The sequence below is a fragment of the Onychostoma macrolepis genome, chromosome 05 (genome assembly GCF_012432095.1).
Source record: "Onychostoma macrolepis isolate SWU-2019 chromosome 05, ASM1243209v1, whole genome shotgun sequence".
In the NCBI taxonomy this organism is placed as follows: domain Eukaryota; kingdom Metazoa; phylum Chordata; class Actinopteri; order Cypriniformes; family Cyprinidae; genus Onychostoma; species Onychostoma macrolepis.
Window position 1 is genome coordinate 3,400,053 of NC_081159.1, and position 19,352 is coordinate 3,419,404.

Consider the following 19,352-nt stretch of genomic DNA (forward strand, 5'->3'; position numbering starts at 1 on the left):
CACCGCAGCGCTGAAGCTGTAGCACATCGGGACAGAACGAGTAGCACAAGGCAGGACAGACCGTGAAAGCAGAATTAAACAAGAGAGTCTAACAAGCTCTGAACTGACTCATATGAATCGTATGAAATTGATTTTTACACTACTGTTTAATAGTTTTTCATCTAAGCTTTCATGTTTTTGAAAGAAGTCTCTAATGCTTACCAAGCCAGAAAACACAGTAAAATGGTAATATTGTGAAATATTATTGCATTAAAAAAAATCGTTACTTCAAAAATCATTCTAATATTCTGAGTTGGTGCTCAAGGTACATTTCTTATTATTAATAATGTTGAAAACAGTTGTGCTGTTTAATTATTATAATTTTTTAAATATCTTTAAATAAGAAAAGATATTTGAAAAAGAAATTATATAGTTTGAAACTATAAATTAGTGCTGTCAACCGATTAATCATGATTAATCGCATCCAAAATAAAAGTTTTTGTTTACATAATATATGTGTGTGTACAGTGTATATTATGTATATATAAATACAAACACATACAGTATATATTTTGGAAATATTTACATGTATTTACATGTATATATTTATATTCATCCAATTTATATATTTAATATATAAACATAGCATATTTTTCTTAAATATATGCATGCATGTGTGTGTATTTATATATACATAAAAAACATACACTGTACACACACATATATTATGTGAACAAAAACTTTTATTTTGGATGAATCGTTTGACAGCACTACTATACATGTGTTTTTATAACTGATTAATACTGAGACACTGAGATTTTAAGCACAATTGCTTAGAAAAGAAAACACACATACAACAAGTTGCATAATTTGAAGCACGACTAATGCCTGAGGCACATGCAGATTAATATTAGGGGTTTTGAAAAGTTTACCACTAATTAAGTTCTGAGGATAATGGTCTGCGTATGGCTCTGTCAATATGGATTTAACTGGAAACTCTCCTCCCATTTAAACAGTGGATGGAAACCATGTGTGCTAAAAATAGAACTCAATTAAGGCACATTAACACTTTAGGAACTATCGATACGTGCCTCTAATTATTTTATGTCGCCATGTCCGGGTGATTCCAATGCCAGGCGATTCGATCTGGTGCAATTTGGGTTTTGGGGGTTATCGACCTTCAGAGAACTGGAACAGGAGGGTGTGAATGCCACTCCGGTAAGGCAGGTTGGTACAGAAAGAGGTCACAGTAAATGTCAGTGTAATTACAATGACAGGTCATTTTGTTGCTTTGTAAGAGAAACTATCCAATTATTCGCAACTTCAAACTTGGAAGCCGAAACTTGAATGGAAATAAACAGACTCTCGAGGGGAGGCGGCAGTGTCACCTGATCCCCCACAATGCACTGTGTCTAAGTACATCACCGCTGGCTGTCATTATCAGTGCTGTGCACCTGCTATAAATGCAATGGCTTTCATCTTGTATTTAATACAAAGCTAAACAGCCATAAAATCAGGGAGGTCACAAACACATCTAGCCGCACGGTTCACCTCTAAGGCCTTGACAGCAGCTCGTAACTGACCGTAATTAAGCTTTGAAATACAAGCTTGTAAACGCGACCGTGCTGGTGAAATGTGCAGGTCGCAGCAGAAAACAATTAACTCTCATACTGCTCTCACCCTTAAAGAAACTGAATAATTACAACAACAACAACAACAATCTACACACACACACTAGTAAGTAAGCAGAACCTGTGCCAAAAATCAGACTAATACGGTCGGCCGACAACGCTTTGGCACGAGGCATCAAACGAAACTAACAATAAACATGAAAAATGACGCATAATGGCTGGATAAACAAGTGGGAGGAGCTGCATGTGGTCATCAGCATAAAACTAAACACTCTTCTGACAGCTGTACGCACACTTCAAGTTAACCTCTAATTAGCAGATTCATTACATTTCTCCTCCTGTATCACACAGCTCACTTGAGCATGTCAGCATCCAATTAGGAGATGTCTTTCATAACCATTGTACGCGTCTGCATTCCCGTCTCACAATTTCAAAGGCTTATTGTTGACAAGCGGAGCCGCTAAGTCCTGTGTCCCACATTTCTGCGGTTCAGTTGATTTCCTGTATGTGCTCATCAGTGTTGGGCAAACGCTAGCTACTGTTACATAAAAACAAACTAATTATGGTATACAGAAAGAAATGTGATTTCTGTGCTGCCTGAGGCTTTGTCTTTTCTGAACAGGAGTCTTACACCAGCGGTTGGCGTTTGTCTCTCCGACTTTGTGTGCTGTATAACTGTATCTCTTATAACCTTTTAGAAATGAAGCAACATTTCAACAACCCCATACAGCTTAGCTTCTCATTACTTTACACTATTATGCACTACATTCTTTACTATACATATTGCACTACCTATCAACAAGTTTTTTGTTTGTTTTTTTCATAAAGAAATGAACACTTTTATTCAGCAAGGAAGCATTAAATTGATCATAAGTAACAATAAAGACATTTATAATGTTACTAAATATTTCTACTTCAAATAAATGTTGTTTTTATTTTTATATTCATCAAAGAATCCTAAAAATCAGAGGGAAAAATATTATCTATTAAAAATATTACAATCATGTTATACTGAAGATTGGTGTAATGGCTGCTGAAAATTCAGCTTTAAAATAAATAAATAAAAATTTATTTAAAAAAATAATAATTACAGCAAAAATATAAATATATAAAATATAGCAATAATAATTAATAATAATAATAATAATAAACAACTAACATGTTACTTTCCAAAAAGTTTAAAAAATAATGTGATTAGGTAAGACTGGAGGCAATTCAGGGGAGCAACGGCTGATGCTGCCAAGCTAAAAATCATTTGGAGCTTTAACAGGGGGCACAGCAGGGAGACACTGAGCATCAATATTTCACACTGTCTAATGTTCACTTTTCATCTAACAAACATGGACCTTTATCACACAAACACTGCAATCAAAAAACACTTCTGCCACTATCTCACTCTTCTTCTAAATGCGTACTATCGTTGATCAAATTGAAATATGTATATACAAACATTTGAAATATAATTAACCTCTAAAACCACTCTAAAAGACATCCTCTGTGCTTTTTTCTGCTGTTCGCTTCTCTTTCTAGTTTCTCATTGATAAGCTGTGAGAGGTAAATTGGTGGAGGCACTTAGCGGCGATTTAATGCAAACCCATTAAACACACGAAGGGAGAGCAGACGCTCGGGTCCCCGCCGAGCACGACACCTCACGCAAATTCAACTTTAAATGCTTTACCTCTCATTTCTTCCAGCAGACGTAAGAAGTGAGGTAAACAGGAAAACAGGAGTTCACAGGGTACAAAAACAGAGTGTACACATACCATTAGCATCAGCGGGATACGGAGTGATAGTCGAGCGTTTTTTCTTTTTTTCCAGATGAATCGCTAATACAACCTACTTTTGTTCTCCCGACAAGCCTTATCAAGCAAAACATTGAAGAACTCTGCCCTCGCTTTTTGGATTTATGTACGGAATACAAATACGAACAGGCAGCGATTTCTAGCAAATCATTCTCTCTGTCTGAGTTTCTCTCTCACGGACACGCACACAATTCCATTTCACCGAGCCAAATTGCTGTGCAATGGCCCTGCTTTGAAGGAGAGCGCTTGGAAAGCTCTAGAGGTGAAGAGCTCAGAGGTGGGAGAGGAAAGGAAAAGGAGAATGAGAGAGAAGTAGAAGTAGAGAGCGTCTTGGCAGGTCTTGGCAGCTCTGGCACTGAGACTGATAGATCAGATGTAATTGACAATTAGCTTCACGACACTCTGAATTACAGGCCCTCTAATAGGGCCAGAAACACAGGAAACCTTTCTCCAAACCATTTTTGTGCCGTCTATGTGTGTGTGTGAGCCTCGTGACCCTCTGGTGTGTAATGATTCCGCTAACCACGCTGTAATATCCAGGTGAGTCAGTATGTTAGGCATCAAGTGTGTGTGTGTGTGTGTGTGTGTGTGTGTGTGCGTGTTTTCTCTCCGTTGCAACTCCTTTCTCTGACACACAGAATAGCGTGTGCTCTTTTCTTTATGGTGTGACTCTTGGCTCCATATCTTTGCCTTTTGAAGAATTCGCCACTAAACGCTTATAAAATTTGCGAGTGTGTGTGTATCTGTGCCCTACATTTATTCATCTCAACCTAACACACTCACTGGACCTTCAGAGGAATCCTTAGCAAATAAATAAATATCTTATCTAAAAAGTAGACCTGTAAAGACAAGTAAAAAAGTAATATATTTAAAATACATTTATTTCTTACCAAGTATAGTTCAAATCTATTAACATATTTAGTGGCATATCGTTCGAGACTTATACTGATTTAAAAATTATAATTAAACTTTATTTGGAGTAATACTTGTGCACAATGCACATTTCTTAATATTAAGCCTAAAAAGTGTTTTAATGTCACTATTAATGAGGATTGTATGATCTCTGTATAATATCATGCAAGATATTTAAAGTGAACTTAAAGTATACTTGCAAGAGTTCCACTTCAACACAATCACATAAATATAAATGTAGAAATATGTTAATGTATTTGTAGTATACTTATCATGACATAATGTATTTCAAATACATTTTAGTATATATGACCCTGGACCACAAAACCAGTCTTAAGTCGCTGGGGTATATTTGTAGCAATAGCCAAAAATACATTGTATGGGTTAAAATGATTGATTTTTCTTTTATGCCAAAAATCATTAGGATATTAAGTAAAGATCATGTTCCTTGAAGATATTTTGTAAATTTCTTACCGTAAATGTATCAAAACTTCATTTTTGATTAGTAATATGCATTGCTAAGAACTTCATTTGGACAGCTTTAAAGGTGATTTTCTCAATATTTAGATTTTTTTGCACCCTCAGATTACAGATATTCAAATAGTTGTATCTCAGCCAAATATTGTCAGATCCTAACAAACCATACATCAATGGAAATCTTATTTATTCAGCTTTCAGATGTCGAAAAATTGACACTTAAGACTGATTTTGTCGTCCAGGGTCACATATTTATTTTTCACTAAGAGACACATAACCCATGTGTTTTAGAGAGAGAATAATTAGAAATGGTAAATAAACATAAAAACAAACGTAGGAAAATCAGCTAGTTTTAAACTCATCAGATATCTGTACAGCCCCTTTAAAATGCTGATTTTGGACTGTCCCAGAGCCGTAGAGAGAGAGAGTTGCAACAACTCCATTCACTCCAATGGACCCGTTTTTACAGCAATGGCGGATCGTGGAGCCGCTCAATAGTTCCCGGAAGTTAGCGCTAACACTATCAGCGCCGTAGAGATGTAGCAGAAGAGAGCGCTGTGACGAACTTTTAAAAGGTTCGCACCTGAATCATTTATAGAATAAAAGTGTATATTATCAGCACAGCTAATCATATCACCTTGTGCATTAAAACAGATTATTATTAGATTATTCCTCACTTAATTAGTAGATTTATGGGATATTACTCATTCTCTTTATGCAGTTTCATCCATCGTTGTGTAATTAAGTCTTTTAAACGTGATTTCTGCTGGTTGGGAGTTATTTAATAGACTTGGATTTACTGCAAGGATGCTGAGGGGTGCACAATCAAAAACATTAAACAAGATTAATTTTCACTTAATCTTAAAATATCTTCACTTATTTGGAATGAATTTTCTAAGACAACAAACTTAACATTTACCATGAGATTAGTAAAACGACAATGAACATTAAGATGTGATTGCACTTGACTAACATACAATTTGTAAGAAAACACACACAAACACACACATAATTATATTTATATAGAGAGGCTGAAGTTACCTTTTGTCGTTCATATAGCAAACACGGCCTTTTACCATGGTAACTTCAGCCTAAAATATGTTTACAAGGCAGGTAAAGATAGCTGACCACATTAATCCTCAAATATTAGTAGATTTGATCTTTTAAAGACAACACTGATTCAACTACATATATATACACTACGTATACATCATTTTATAAATAATGTAAATATATTTTATTGCCTAATAATTACCAGAAATCGCAGTTCTGTCTCTCTAACTCAATGTATTCCAGTTGCCTGCTATGAACTTCCTGGAACTATTTGAGGTCTACGTGAATCACGGGACGATCGAGCGTTTCGAACTTCCGTTGTCTCTCTACGGCTCTGGACCGTCCCATCTCTTTAGTCAGTTCCAATGCTGAATCAAGCAGTTAAAATCATACAGCAAAGGCATAATTTTGAAACAATTGAAAAAAATCTTATACAAAATTTCTGTAAATTTTATAAATAAAGGAACTGACATTATTCAACTTTATATATGATAAGATTATTTTACACATAAACTTCAGCATTAACTGCATTCATCAAAATTAATGAATAGATTAACTTAGATTTAATTTATACTAATAAAGTGTAATGTAATAATATTGACCTGATGAGGTGGAAACATGGGCAGTGGAATGGCAGGAAAAAACACAAGGTCTCAAGACGTGTTTTTTGAAAGTTGAACGCACTAACATGAGTGCTGCCTTTCATGCGTGAGACGATGCAAAAGACACAAGTACAACACTCAAACACATCTGCCTAGCATGTTTACATGGAAAAATAATGGAAAGGTAGTGCAATGGAACGGAAAATCGCAATCAGTGTTGAACGACCCCTAAGTCATCTTTTTCATGGAAAGTGTCTTGTATTGCCAGGAGTGGGTGAAAAATCAACAATTAAGAAAAGAAAAGTGAAAAATAGCAAATAACAAAAGTGGTTTAAAGCCTCCTGCATGTCACAAACCACTGAGTCACGAATCTGACAGTTATCATTATTGTTCTTTAATAAACTATCTACCAGTCAAGAACGATCAGAACGGCTTTCCCTATAAATGCCTTCCTATAGATTTTCTCAGCAGTATTTTTGACATGCTGAAGGATCTTTCTTTTCCAAAAAGAAAACTACCTATTTTTTCATTTGATTACTTTGTTTTGCTCGTACCTTAGCTATCGATTGCATTTAGTTCCTGATGGGCTATATTTTATTTTGTTTTTACATTGCTGATCGTATTTACAGCATAAAACAGCCTCTGAAGAGGGAGTGATAAATCTAAGTTGGCAAGGCAACAATGAATAGAACAGTGATCAAAGCCCTCGGTGGACTGTGTGCCTCCGTTAGGCCTGTTAGGGACTCCGGTCCCTAGAGTCGCCGTCTTGCTGGCCCTCGGAATACAATGCTCTGTCTTATTCAGAAACACAAAGGGAGAGTCGGACTATTAAACACTCCGGAAAAAATGCAAAACATCACCATTTAGGCTCTCATTTTAGGACTTTCTTTTTCCGAAGCCACTGTTCCCTCCACTCTTTCTTTGACCTGTGGGAAACATCCATTCATCATACCGTATTATTAAAACTAGGCATGGCAGCTCCATGTACCGCCTGCGATAAATATAGACAAGACTTCTCTGTCTCTCTCTTTTGCTTTCTTGCTTTCTTTCTCTCTCCTCCACCTTCCTCTGCTTGCTCAAAGTAAGCTAATGAGGAAGACGAACAGAGATGTAGAGACACGAATACGGCATGAGTGTTTGAAAAAACTTGAAGAAGATGGGACATGAAGGTATGGTTGAGAAATGAAAGGTAATGGCCCAAATGAATTGCTTCAGGCGGGACGATGTTTAAATTTCCTGTCTTTAATTACATTAAAAGCACCAGTCCCAGTAGGTGCGGCTGCAGCTTCAGGCCCCTCTTTCTGCTGTTTCATCCAAGGAGGCAAGGAAGGCAGTGTAATGAGAAAATAATCAACATTACAAAAATAAAACCAAAAAAACATTAAATAGTGTGTAAGCCACTCATTTTTTCTTAAGTCACCAAGAGCGACACCAGTGGAGAGGCTCTAAAGCGTGACCTGAATGTGATTTGGGGTAATGGCCAAATATGTGAGAGGACGCCTATATATCGCTTGTGATTGGCTGATTACCTTATCAGTAAGACAACTTGTCAAGTTTTCTACAAATCTACCTGAATGAAACTGATGGAAACAGATGGACTATGTACCAAGTAAACAACTCACCATTCATCTCAATCCGGCTAAACCTAAAATGGCATTAAACGATCTGTGAGCAAGTCCATTTAGGTAGCAACTCTCGTTAATTTAGGATGCACTTCCGTCTCTCCAAACTTTATGGCACCAGCAGAGCTTACCAAGGATTTGTTCATTAATGGTCCAAAAAAAAAAAAAAGATTATTATTAGCAGTAACATATAACAGATGCATAAAACATGCATGCTACTGTATTATTGTAGTTATTTTGCCAATATAAAAATATTAAAAAATGCAGGACAGGACTTGATATTAACAAAAGAATGTAATATACTAGAATATAACATCCATGCATTGTATATATTATGTTCTAACAGTGAATATTTTTTTACAAAATATCTGTAATAACAATAAATAAACAAAAAGCTAAATAAATGTTAGAAATAGAAATGATAAAATAATAATTAATACAAACATTAATAATAACAGTTTTTAACTAATGAATAGTTTTTATAAGCATAATTTCTAGAATTATATGATATATAAATACACCTGGAACTCCCATACAAGCTATTTAATGAATTATTAACACAGGTCTTTCAATATTGTTCATAAAAAAAAAAAAAAAAAACTGAATAATTTTTCTCAATATAGTCAATTAAAACAGCTAACTTTGCACTTCGTGACTTTTCCATAAAACACTGCCTGCCAAAAGAAAAACAAAACAGAAATATAAAACATATGTGTCATTTATTCATACTATTCTATCGTGTCCTATACATGTAGAAGAAAATGTGTAGGAGTCTTGAAAATCAAAAGTCATAAGACTTTAAAACAACATTCATTAATTGAAATACTGTATTTTCTATTCATGCTGTCAGCATTGCTGAAGGTAAAAGAAAAATATGTTGCAACATTGCTGGGATAAAATTTTGTAATATAGTACATACGGTAAAAGTTTGTCCCATGTGCCATATGAAAACTGTATAAATATCAAATGAAAATGAACCACAAATTTACATTCTGAAAAGCCCAAACACAGAAAGATGTCTTCTCTACTGCCCTAATTCCTCATGAAACACTTCTATCCCCCTCAATCGCTCACGCTGTGATTGTCTTCATATCCTTCCATACATCTCCAGTGCTATAACTCATTAATCATTCACACAACATGAAACAGTAATCGAAATAAACCACAATACTGCATAAGCAATTCATTTAAAGTCTCCTCTTTGCCCATCTCTCCATAGCAACGACTCATCGCCGTGCAAATTTGTAATTTCAAATACAGTCGCTCTTAAGCATGGCACTGACTCTCTCTCTCTCGCTCACTCGCCCACTCTTGCTATCTTTCCCTAATGTAAACAAACGCAGGCAGACTGGTATTAAGCGGTGCAGCTGAAAGCCCCGCCCCTCTCGTAGCTACACGGCCCGCTGGGTATTTCAGCAACTCATTGGAATCTTCAAACAACAAAGATAAACAAGTGTTCCAATTAAGAATTAATTACTGCTCAGACACTCAACTGCTTCTGCTCACTCCACTGGGAACAACTCAAATGGCGAGGAAACACACACACACACACACACGCAGAGCAAGAACGATAAGATAGAGGGGTCCCATACACAACACATATAGAGAAAAAGGTGAGTTTGAAGGTATGAGAGAGAGCGAGAGAGAGCGAGAGAGAGAAAGAGGGAGATGGAAAAAAGCTAAGAAAATGGCCTGGAGGTATCACCGTCTGGGGCTTAAAACACTCTAACAAGCCCAAAGCAGAATTACACAGCACCTCAGATGTAAGGAAAGAGCCACACTGATCCAATTTATAACTGGCTTTCAACACCAAAGAGAGGAGAGGGGTGAAATAGCCTCTTTCAGTACATACTCATTGTGGGTAAAATAGCGTCTACACTGCGAGGCAAATTACTGCTAATAGGACGTATCTCTACTGGAACTCGCCGAGTTCTAAAAGCTACTCTGAGCACAAATATGTCCTGTTAAGAGTTTATTTATGGAGTAAATACACACAGGATGGGTTTGAAAGTGGGTTTTTGATGTAGAAATTAAATTACATTTGCGGTACAGTTTATTACTTACCGCCACTGATGTATAAACTCAATCTTCTATCGTTATCACACCATGCACCTAATCTTTTCTCGTCCTTTTACTTAGCATTTTTTCACCCTTTCGCGTGTGGCTTTTTGTGTGTGTGTGTGTGTGTTTCGTTAATGGACAGTGTTGGCCCACTTCCGCAGGAAGTCCAGGACTCCAGCATGGGCCGTCTTTCATCTTCTGACCTTTTCTGCGTGGAAGTCTCTGGTGTCAGGTGTCTCTGTCTTTCTTTGCTGACAGGTTCTCAGGGACTCTAACAAGCTCTAACTTTAAAAGGTTTGGATTGGATGTCACTGCGGACATGTAGTATAGAGAGAAAGATGAAGATGAGGATGAAGATGAAGAGAAAAAAGAAAGCTATATAAAACAATAACTCCTAGAAATAAATGTATTTTTTCTGTAGATAGGATGGATGGATGGATGGATGGATGGATAGATAGATAGATAGATGTTCACACATCACACATTTGGGTGTGCCCGAAGCCGAATACCTTATTCGGAAAGGCACGGATAATGGCTTTTAAAACGAATAATGGATAACGAATAATTCTGCCCGAATATTCGGCTGAGGCTGCAGCATGTGCTTGCTAGATTCACAGGTGAGCCAGGGGATCAGCGTGATATTTTACACAAACCTCTAAAGTCATGCAATGATGAGTGTGTGAAGTGAATGAATGAATGTAAACTTTACGAATGAAAAGAGTGCAAATCAAACACCGCTTGCTGTTGCCTCTCCGTGCATCTCTCATAAATCAGAGCTTGGCAAGAATAGGCTAATATTACCTAAAATAATACATCATACACGTTCTACTATTTGTGTATATTTAAAAGGCAATGATTTAAACATTATAGGCTACGATACGATATAGACCTACATGTTTGCTTCTTTATCTTTTGCTGGTTTGCGTGGCACTCGCACATTTGTTTAGTGAAGTTCAAAAAAAGACTTGTTTAAAGAGTAATGAAAATGTGCGCCTTGAATTAATTCAGTCGTGTTCAAATAATAACTAAATGTTTGTCATGAAATCTCTCTACTTGTATGATAAATTTATTTTTAGAAATGATTAATTTTATATTTTAGAACACTGAATAGGGCAAATAGTCGAAACACAAATATTTTTACATACTCTGTTCTCTTTTTTCCATAGCCTACTTTTCCAGACCTGCAAATTACTAAAGTGAAATACTTTTTAAACTGCGCAGGAACTGGTGAGCCAAAGGAAATCGTGTTGTTTTACATAAACCTCTAAAATTACGATGCAGTAACAAGTGTGTGAAGTATATAAGTTTAAAAGAATTAAATAAGCGCAAATAAAATAGCAGTATTGCAGTTGCCTTTCATGCATTTCCTGGAAATTACTTAAATCAATTTCCATATTTCTAAACTGCGTAGGAACCCTTATTGTTTTAATTAGAAGATATTTAAATATTTATTTATCGGATCACGAAAGGTTCCCAAGCTGGGACTTGAACTCACGTTGCTCGATGCACAACCGCAGTGCATCTAGAAGCACTGCCTATACAATACAAGGGTATCGCTCCGACTGTTATACGTGTGCACACCTTTCTCTCTCTGTGCGTTTGCATTGTTCAGCGAGCGGCGGAGAGGAGCAGCGCTTTCAGTTAAACACAGATATTATGGTGCTTCTCTAATTTTACATGCAAGTAGGCTATAGCCGAAATCACAGCACAGCTATTGTCATTATCTTATGTGTATTTCATCAGACGACGGCTCGTTATCATGATTTTTATGCAGATTAAGATTTTGGAAGGGAGATCTTATGTAGTCTTAATGGGTCGTGTTTAAATCACTATTTCATATTCATTCCGTTGTCTGACAACAGAAACAGTAAAATATATCAATGAAATTTTATTAAGAATTTAGCTGCATCAAAATACGGTATGCGGGCACAGAGAGGCAAACAAATCTAATAATAAATAATAAATGTACATTTTGCATGTTCAGAAGAAGAGCTGCCCTGTCGTGCAAAAATGTAAACAGGTTCGTGTAAGTATTGCTCAGTGCATAGAAAGAGAAGTAATAGGAACCTGGTATTTATTTTTTCATGTGTCTAATAGACATGAACAAGTTCTTTGAAAAACATCTATGACCTTTGAAACATGTCTAGTCTAGCATCCATATTTGTCCATGGCCATGTTGATTAGAGCATTAAAAACTTGAAAAAAATAAATTTAAGGTACATTTAGAACAAATAAAAATGTGCGATTAAGTTGCGATTAATCACGAGTTAATTCATGACAATCATGCGATTAAATATTTTAATCGATCGACAGCCCTAATATATATATATATATATATATATATATTAGTGGTGGGCATAGATAAATTTTTTAAATCTAGATTAATCTCACTGTAATCTTGGAATTAATCTAGATTAATCTAGATTAAAATGGCTCATTTGAATTCTGCCAAGTAGATCAGAATAAGTTCACTACTAGTAGTAAACAACTAGCAGTCATCAAGAATTTAATATTGATAATAACATTGAAGACATTGTATGATTATTCCTTAAAGATAAGGTTTTAATAGTTTTAGTAGTAGTAGTCTATTACGTTCTGCCCAATGTCTTCAAGTGAAACCGAACCTTTATTTTGACGGGTTGCCGTGAGGATAGTTTTTCTCAAATGAAACGCTCGAATGCTCATGAAGTGACTCTCAGAGCAGTTCTGGAGATGTTGTTCATGTATTTATGTCCTCATTTATTGACACGACAGCGTCACGCGGTCTTCTGTATGAGTAGTGAACAAACCCGTGCGTCTGCGCCATACATTAACACAGAGACACGCAGAAGTCATATTTAAATAGACGTTTTGCGGCTTAATATTTACAAATAGGAGTGGGAGTGCGCTTACGTTTGTTTGTGTGTGTGTGTGTGAACCGGGGCGGAACTCCGCTGTGCGCGCGATACAGAGAGCGCTACCATGTAACGTAGAGACAGAAATGACTTGCCGATTTCCATTGGGACGCTTCTTAAAAATACATTTTCCCTGAAGCAAACCCGGCGGCTTCATAGCTGCATCCATGTTAGCACGCATACACACAGGTTGGAAGACTCGTTCTAGCCCCCTACAGTGCAATTCGGCAAGGTATACATCCGCGCTAAAATATCAAGGTGAAAGTCTTCATAGCTTGCGTAGTATAGACCCAGCTCCCAACCCAACTTTGAGAATAGATTAACGGCGATATTTTGTTTATCGCCCGATAAGAGTCTCACGTTAACGCAGCACGTTAACGCCGATAACGCCCACCACTAATATATATATATATATATATATATATATATATATATATATATATGATTTCCTGTAAATTATGCTCTTATGTTCACCAATGCTGCATTTATCTTGTTCAAAAATATAGTAAAAACATTAATATTGTCAATATTGTTTCACATGATATTTCAGAAATCATTCTAATATGCAATTTGTGCTCAAGAAACATTTCTTTTAATCATCAATTATCAATGATGAAAATAGATGTGCTGAATAATATTTTTGCGGAAAATGTCAGAATTTTTCGTCTGGATTCACTGTTGATTAGAAAGTTCAAAATACCAGCATTTATTTGAAATAGAATTATTTTTTTGTAACAATATATAGATTTTATCATCACTTTTAATTAATTTAATGCATGCTTGTTGAATAAAAGTATTAATTTCTTTCCAAAGAAATATAGTGTGTGTACAGATAAAATGTAGAAAAATAAAAAAAATTATATGTTAAAAAAATGTTATAAAAATACTCTCTATCCTCCCGCTTCAGTCTCTATGACTTTACCCCCACAGAGGAAGCAGCCATTCAACACTGTGAGAGGCTCCATGGTGAGAGCGAGCTGATGGGAGTGTGCTGGAATCATGTACCCCAGCAGGAGAGCCCGGATTGGGGCTGTGAGAGTCACCTCTCCCCCCTGCTGGAGGCACATGTCTCATGGAGCTGCAAACAGCGGGGGAAGAACACATGACCTGACCTATCAGAAGGTCAAACATGAGGGTGATTTAAAAAAAAAAAAATGTCTGGCTTTGTTGCCTAGCGGTTAGCACAAGTGTTGATGCAGGAGACCCACATCATATCCTGATCCTCTTCTTCTCTCATTTCCACATTAAAATTTCTTGTCAACTAAATAATATCTTGTCAATAACAATTATCAAAATGTAAGTACATAATAAAAAAAATTATTAAAAAAACACGAGGATACATTAAACTTCCTAATATGTAAATAATGTGGTCAAAAAAGCGAGCATTTTACTAAGAAAATTCCTCACACCAAACATTTCTCTTGCTCTTCATCTTCACTATTGACTGCTCATGCTGTGTTTTACAAAGCAGAGAGATAGCTGCTGCAGTCTATTTGCTATAAGCGTTCTTTGCGTCCCAGGTTTCTGACATGACAAAGTATTGTTATTCATATCATTCTGAACCACAGGAGGCTGCATGTCTGGAAGACCGAAAGACTTAAAGACTTAAATCCCCATAGAGTTGAATCCCTACCTGTCTAAAACACAGTTCAGGTGGATGATCTTCATACAGTTTCATCAAATGCACACCTACCCGCCCCTAAACGGCATATAAAACCACAACATATTGTGGCTGGTTGTTTTACATGTCAGTCTGAGTAAATGGGCAGTTCTTGTCCAAAGGGTCCAAAGTAAAGTCCAAAGTCTGGTCCTTCGACTAACAGGTGCATCAGTTTCATTAAATGGGAACTCCAGCTAGAAATATTGTGACTTTAAAAAAGTAATAATATAATATGAATAAAAATAAATGTAATATATTGACATGAAACTTACGTACTCTCATAAAATACTGTGAGAATTACAGTTTCCTTAAATGGGAACTCTGGCTACTTACTGTGAAATTATTGAAAAAAGTTACAAAGCAAATAAAATAAAATAAAATTGAATAAAAAGGAGGTTTGTATAATGGACATGACAAAACATGAAAAAGCAATTTTAAGACTTCCTGACACGCTTTCATCAGATTAACCTGTTTGAGTGCTTTTAGATTAAAAGGTAATATGTGCATTTGTTTTGATATTACGGAAAAATACTTTCCACTATCCCACTTTAAAGGGGACTACAGTCATGAAATGAAATCTGAATATTTTCTCAATGTATCATTGAAATTCCCAAGATTATAATCTATAACTTAAAAAGAAAAAAAAATACAGTATAAAATAAAATAAACAGGGGACAATATATTGGGCAGGAATGAACACACAAGGTTAGGTGCTAGAAAACCCTGAGGCTGAGGTTGTGTGAGTGGTGCGCTCTCACCTCAGCGATGGGTACGATACCCTGTAGGTCTCTCTGGGTGATGAAGATGGTGGAGATGACTTCGGCAGACGCTCCGGTGGAGGGATACTCTATCTGCCAGCGGATGGACTGCGATGACCGCAGGTTGATGAAATTGTCAATCTCAAAGTCCACCCACATGATCTCATAGAAGGAACCATCAAGTCTGTTGAGAAAAAGAGAAAGACAGATGTTGGATGAGGGCGGGAGAGAAAGAGAGACACTCTTAGATCAAGCAAGATCAAGGGCTTTAGTACAACTGCTGTCGAGAGCCAGACTTTATGCTCTGTTTTGATGTCTATTCACACATCCTCCAGGACAGCAGGGGGAAGTACTGCCTTTGGCCTCATACAAAAGTTAGTTAAAAAAAATTCAGGCAATATGTGATGATTTTAAAAAGCCCTTAGAACAAAGGAGCCTTTCAAGATATGCTCTGTTTTACAGGTGAGCGGTAATAATAAAGTAAAAAAAATAAATAAAAAATAAAGATATTAAAATGTTGAAATGTGTGTGTGTGTGTGTGTGTGTGTGTGTAACAGGTGGTAATTAATAATTTAGGGTTTGCTTAATTATAATGAAAATAATGTCAAAAATAATAAAAAATGCATGTTCTTTATGAAAAAATTAAAAATATATATGTAATATTTAGCTGAGCAACATGCCATGCTCAATATTTAAAGCATTTAACAACCAAACTTCAGTCACATTACTGTGGATTCACTTTAACAAATCAATTCAGGCGATGAATAATTAGTATCTGTGTGAGTTTCACTGAAACAGCTTGTGCTTAATGCACATAAACTATCTCAAAAGATATTAACAATTTCGAAGGGTTTCCTCTCTGTAATCACATCCACAGAATGAACTCAAGGGACTGATCTGCAGAGGAAATTAGAGCAACAAAAACCCATTAAAGAAGGTTTATTGTGTGAAACAGTAACAGCCAGAAGACAATGCATCTTAATACAATTAATGAATAACTTGGGGTCTGTGCATTAGTGTCACAAACGGAGAACGAGGGATAAAAAGCACTTAAAGCACTGTAGAATCATGTAACCATACCGTTTCTGTCTCAAATGGCAAGCACAGCATGTACTCACAAAACCTGCGATCCATAACACATGGAATGGGCGATTTCAGACAGCTCTTGGTATTTTTGTAAAATATGCAGCAGACTGTCATTCTGTGGGTCAGCATGCACAGGTTTTTACCAGAATGCCAGGAAACAAAGTCATGTTTACAAGATATGTTGACAAGTTTTATTTATGGCACTTAGTAGCAAGTTAACAGGATATTCCCGACCACTTATTTTATGCCTACTGAATAATCTGTATTTATTACTTCTGATCAATGACTACGTTTACATGCGCACGAATAATGCGATTATTTCCAATAATCAGAGTTAAGACTTAATCGCATTATGATGTTTACATGTCAAGAGCAAAGCTCTTCACTCCCGTTTACATGCAATTTACATTAATCTTATTATTTGCTAAGAATTGTGGTTATTTTTTCACTGCTATTATTTACATACCCCACTGCACAGCACAAATGATGGACTCAGAAAGAGCTGGGGCCTGTACCATGATGGTGGCTGAACAAACTCAGGGTTATAGGATTAGTTTCGAGTTGACAAAACCAAACCAGTCCAATCCGGCTTTGTTGGTACCATGAAGCTGATCATCAACTTTCTCTGTCAACTCAGGCTTGATCCTGAGTTAATGGAGCGCGTGCACAATGCGATTCACTACCAAAGATTAAAAGATTGAACAATATGAAGAATTTGAAACACATTTACACAGCAAGATAAAATGATTTATCCATGAAAGAGGAAAACTAAAAGAAAACACCTTACCATATATGTGTAAGTAAAAGTTGTAAAGTTAGTTTATAGAGTTGATAATATTTATAGGTATAAAAACACTTTAAAATCTAAACTCATATGTAGTCATGTTTACAGCTATTGATTCTAAAACTTATTTATATTGCATATTATCTATATGTTTATATTAATTTAAAATAAAAGCTTAATAATTACTATTAAACTAAACTGGCTTGTGTAATGGATTAAGGGTATAATAATTATATAAATAATATAAAATAATTATAAAAAAATAATCATCTCTAAAAATCAGATGATTTTATCTTTAAAAATGTACTATGTAGCGTCCTTTGATTTGGTGGAAGAGAAACTGGAGGAGTGGCTTTATTGCGTCAGAGATGTGTCACTTTGCTTGAAGCTGATTGGTCAAATTTCGGTTTGAGATGTCTAAACCAGAACACAACCTGCCCCGGAGCAGGTTAGCTGTGCAGTGTAAGTTACTATGGTGATGAACACTGCTAAAAGCCAAACCACTTTCATGGTACCTAAATTCCAGAGTAAACTGAAACTTACCTGGCTAGCCAGCTAAACCAGCTTCACGGTACAGGCTCCAGGTGTGTTAACTGGTTGCTGTTTTAATTTATTCACGTCTAATGCAAAAAACCTTTGTATGGTTGTACTGTATTCCATGCTTTTTCGTCACCATAGAAATGTGATGGCAATTAATTTGCCTACGCTGCCATCGTGTTCTAAATCGGTGTACGCCACCAATGTCAATACGATTATGCTTGCTGCGATTATGAGCTTAATCGCATTATTTAGATCGAAGTATTGCATTTACATGAGGTAGAGTTTAATCGCAATATTGCCAAAATCTCATTATAATCGCATTAATAGGGTGCATGTAAACACACTCACTAACTACACACCCCAAAACAACACATAAAACAAAGCTTTTAGTCGTGTTACGTGACGATCAAACAGTGGCCAGCTCTTGGTTGAACACACTACAAGTGGAGCGAACTTTATGCCGCTAGAGAAAAGTCTTGCTCTGAGATGCACACATATAATACATACGCACTCAGCTTCAAGACTGATGGGAAGCAGCAAAATCCATTTCCCTGAATGACAGGAAACCCTCCCTGATTCCTTCCTCGCCTCGTTCCTCTGAATGAAAGTGCACAGTTAGAGCACGACCTCTCTAAATGCTCTGAGTTGACCTTTGACCTCAGATCATCAGGGGCCAAATAACCGCCTCCCCCCTCTATCCTTGTTATGACACAACCGAAATGAGTTCAATTACACTCGCCCAATCGGCCGCTTGATGGATGTGCTGCTGTCTGACCCCTTCCTCCTTCAAAAAGAATGTTCTAGAAGCAGTAAATGAATCAATAAACCAACAGACAATACTTTATTGCAGAGATGGCATACGTCTACGGGGAGCGGGGAGCGGGGAGAGAGGGAGGGGGCGGCCAGTCAGAAAACGAGAGATAAATAATGTTATGGAGAACGAGAGCAAGGAAAAAAGAATCAGTCACAGTCCCTCTCTGTCTCTTCTGGAAGCGCAATGTCATTTCTCTGAATAGCACGAGCGTTTTGTCATTATTCACTCAAGAGTTTGAGTCAGACAGCGATCTTGCCCAAACACTCGGCTGTGCCCAACAATGAGCCGCAGACAAGCAAACCGCACGCGCACGCGGCCTCGCGCAATTATACACAAACACAAATACGCCGAACAGGACTTTCAGAGGCGTTAAGAGGATTAGTTATGTAGAAGCAGATGAGAAGTAGAGAGGACAGCAAAGTTATTCTGTATTCCAGGAAAGTTGTGAAAGCATTACGAACGGCTGGATAATAAGCGGGGCGAAAGAGCGTACAGCAAAGGAGCGGTGCATCATGGGAATTCTGAATTTCTTCTAAAGGCAGAGTTCACTCAAAATGAAAAGACTGACTCAACCTCATGCTTGAACCTGTATGAACCTTTTTTCATCCATGGAACACGGAAACACAGTTGTACTGAATGTTTTGTAGCTCTCAAATCTCATTTGTGCTTCTTCATAT

General features: G+C 36.6%; 1 protein-coding gene across 7 annotated transcripts in view; it reads right to left on the reverse strand.

Annotated features, from left to right (window-relative positions):
• Positions 1–19,352, reverse strand: part of si:dkey-215k6.1 (transmembrane protein 132C) — a 223,020-nt gene that overhangs the window by 44,466 nt on the left and 159,202 nt on the right. For 4 of the 7 annotated variants that reach the window (XM_058775908.1, XM_058775909.1, XM_058775913.1 and 1 more), the window contains one exon: positions 15,452–15,635. In XM_058775908.1, the coding sequence (XP_058631891.1) occupies positions 15,452–15,635 (184 nt within the window). Of the gene's footprint in view, positions 1–8,078; positions 8,455–15,451; positions 15,636–18,368; positions 18,450–19,352 lie in introns of those variants that run through there. The other 3 variants (XM_058775910.1, XM_058775911.1, XM_058775915.1) reach the window with 3 other exon arrangements.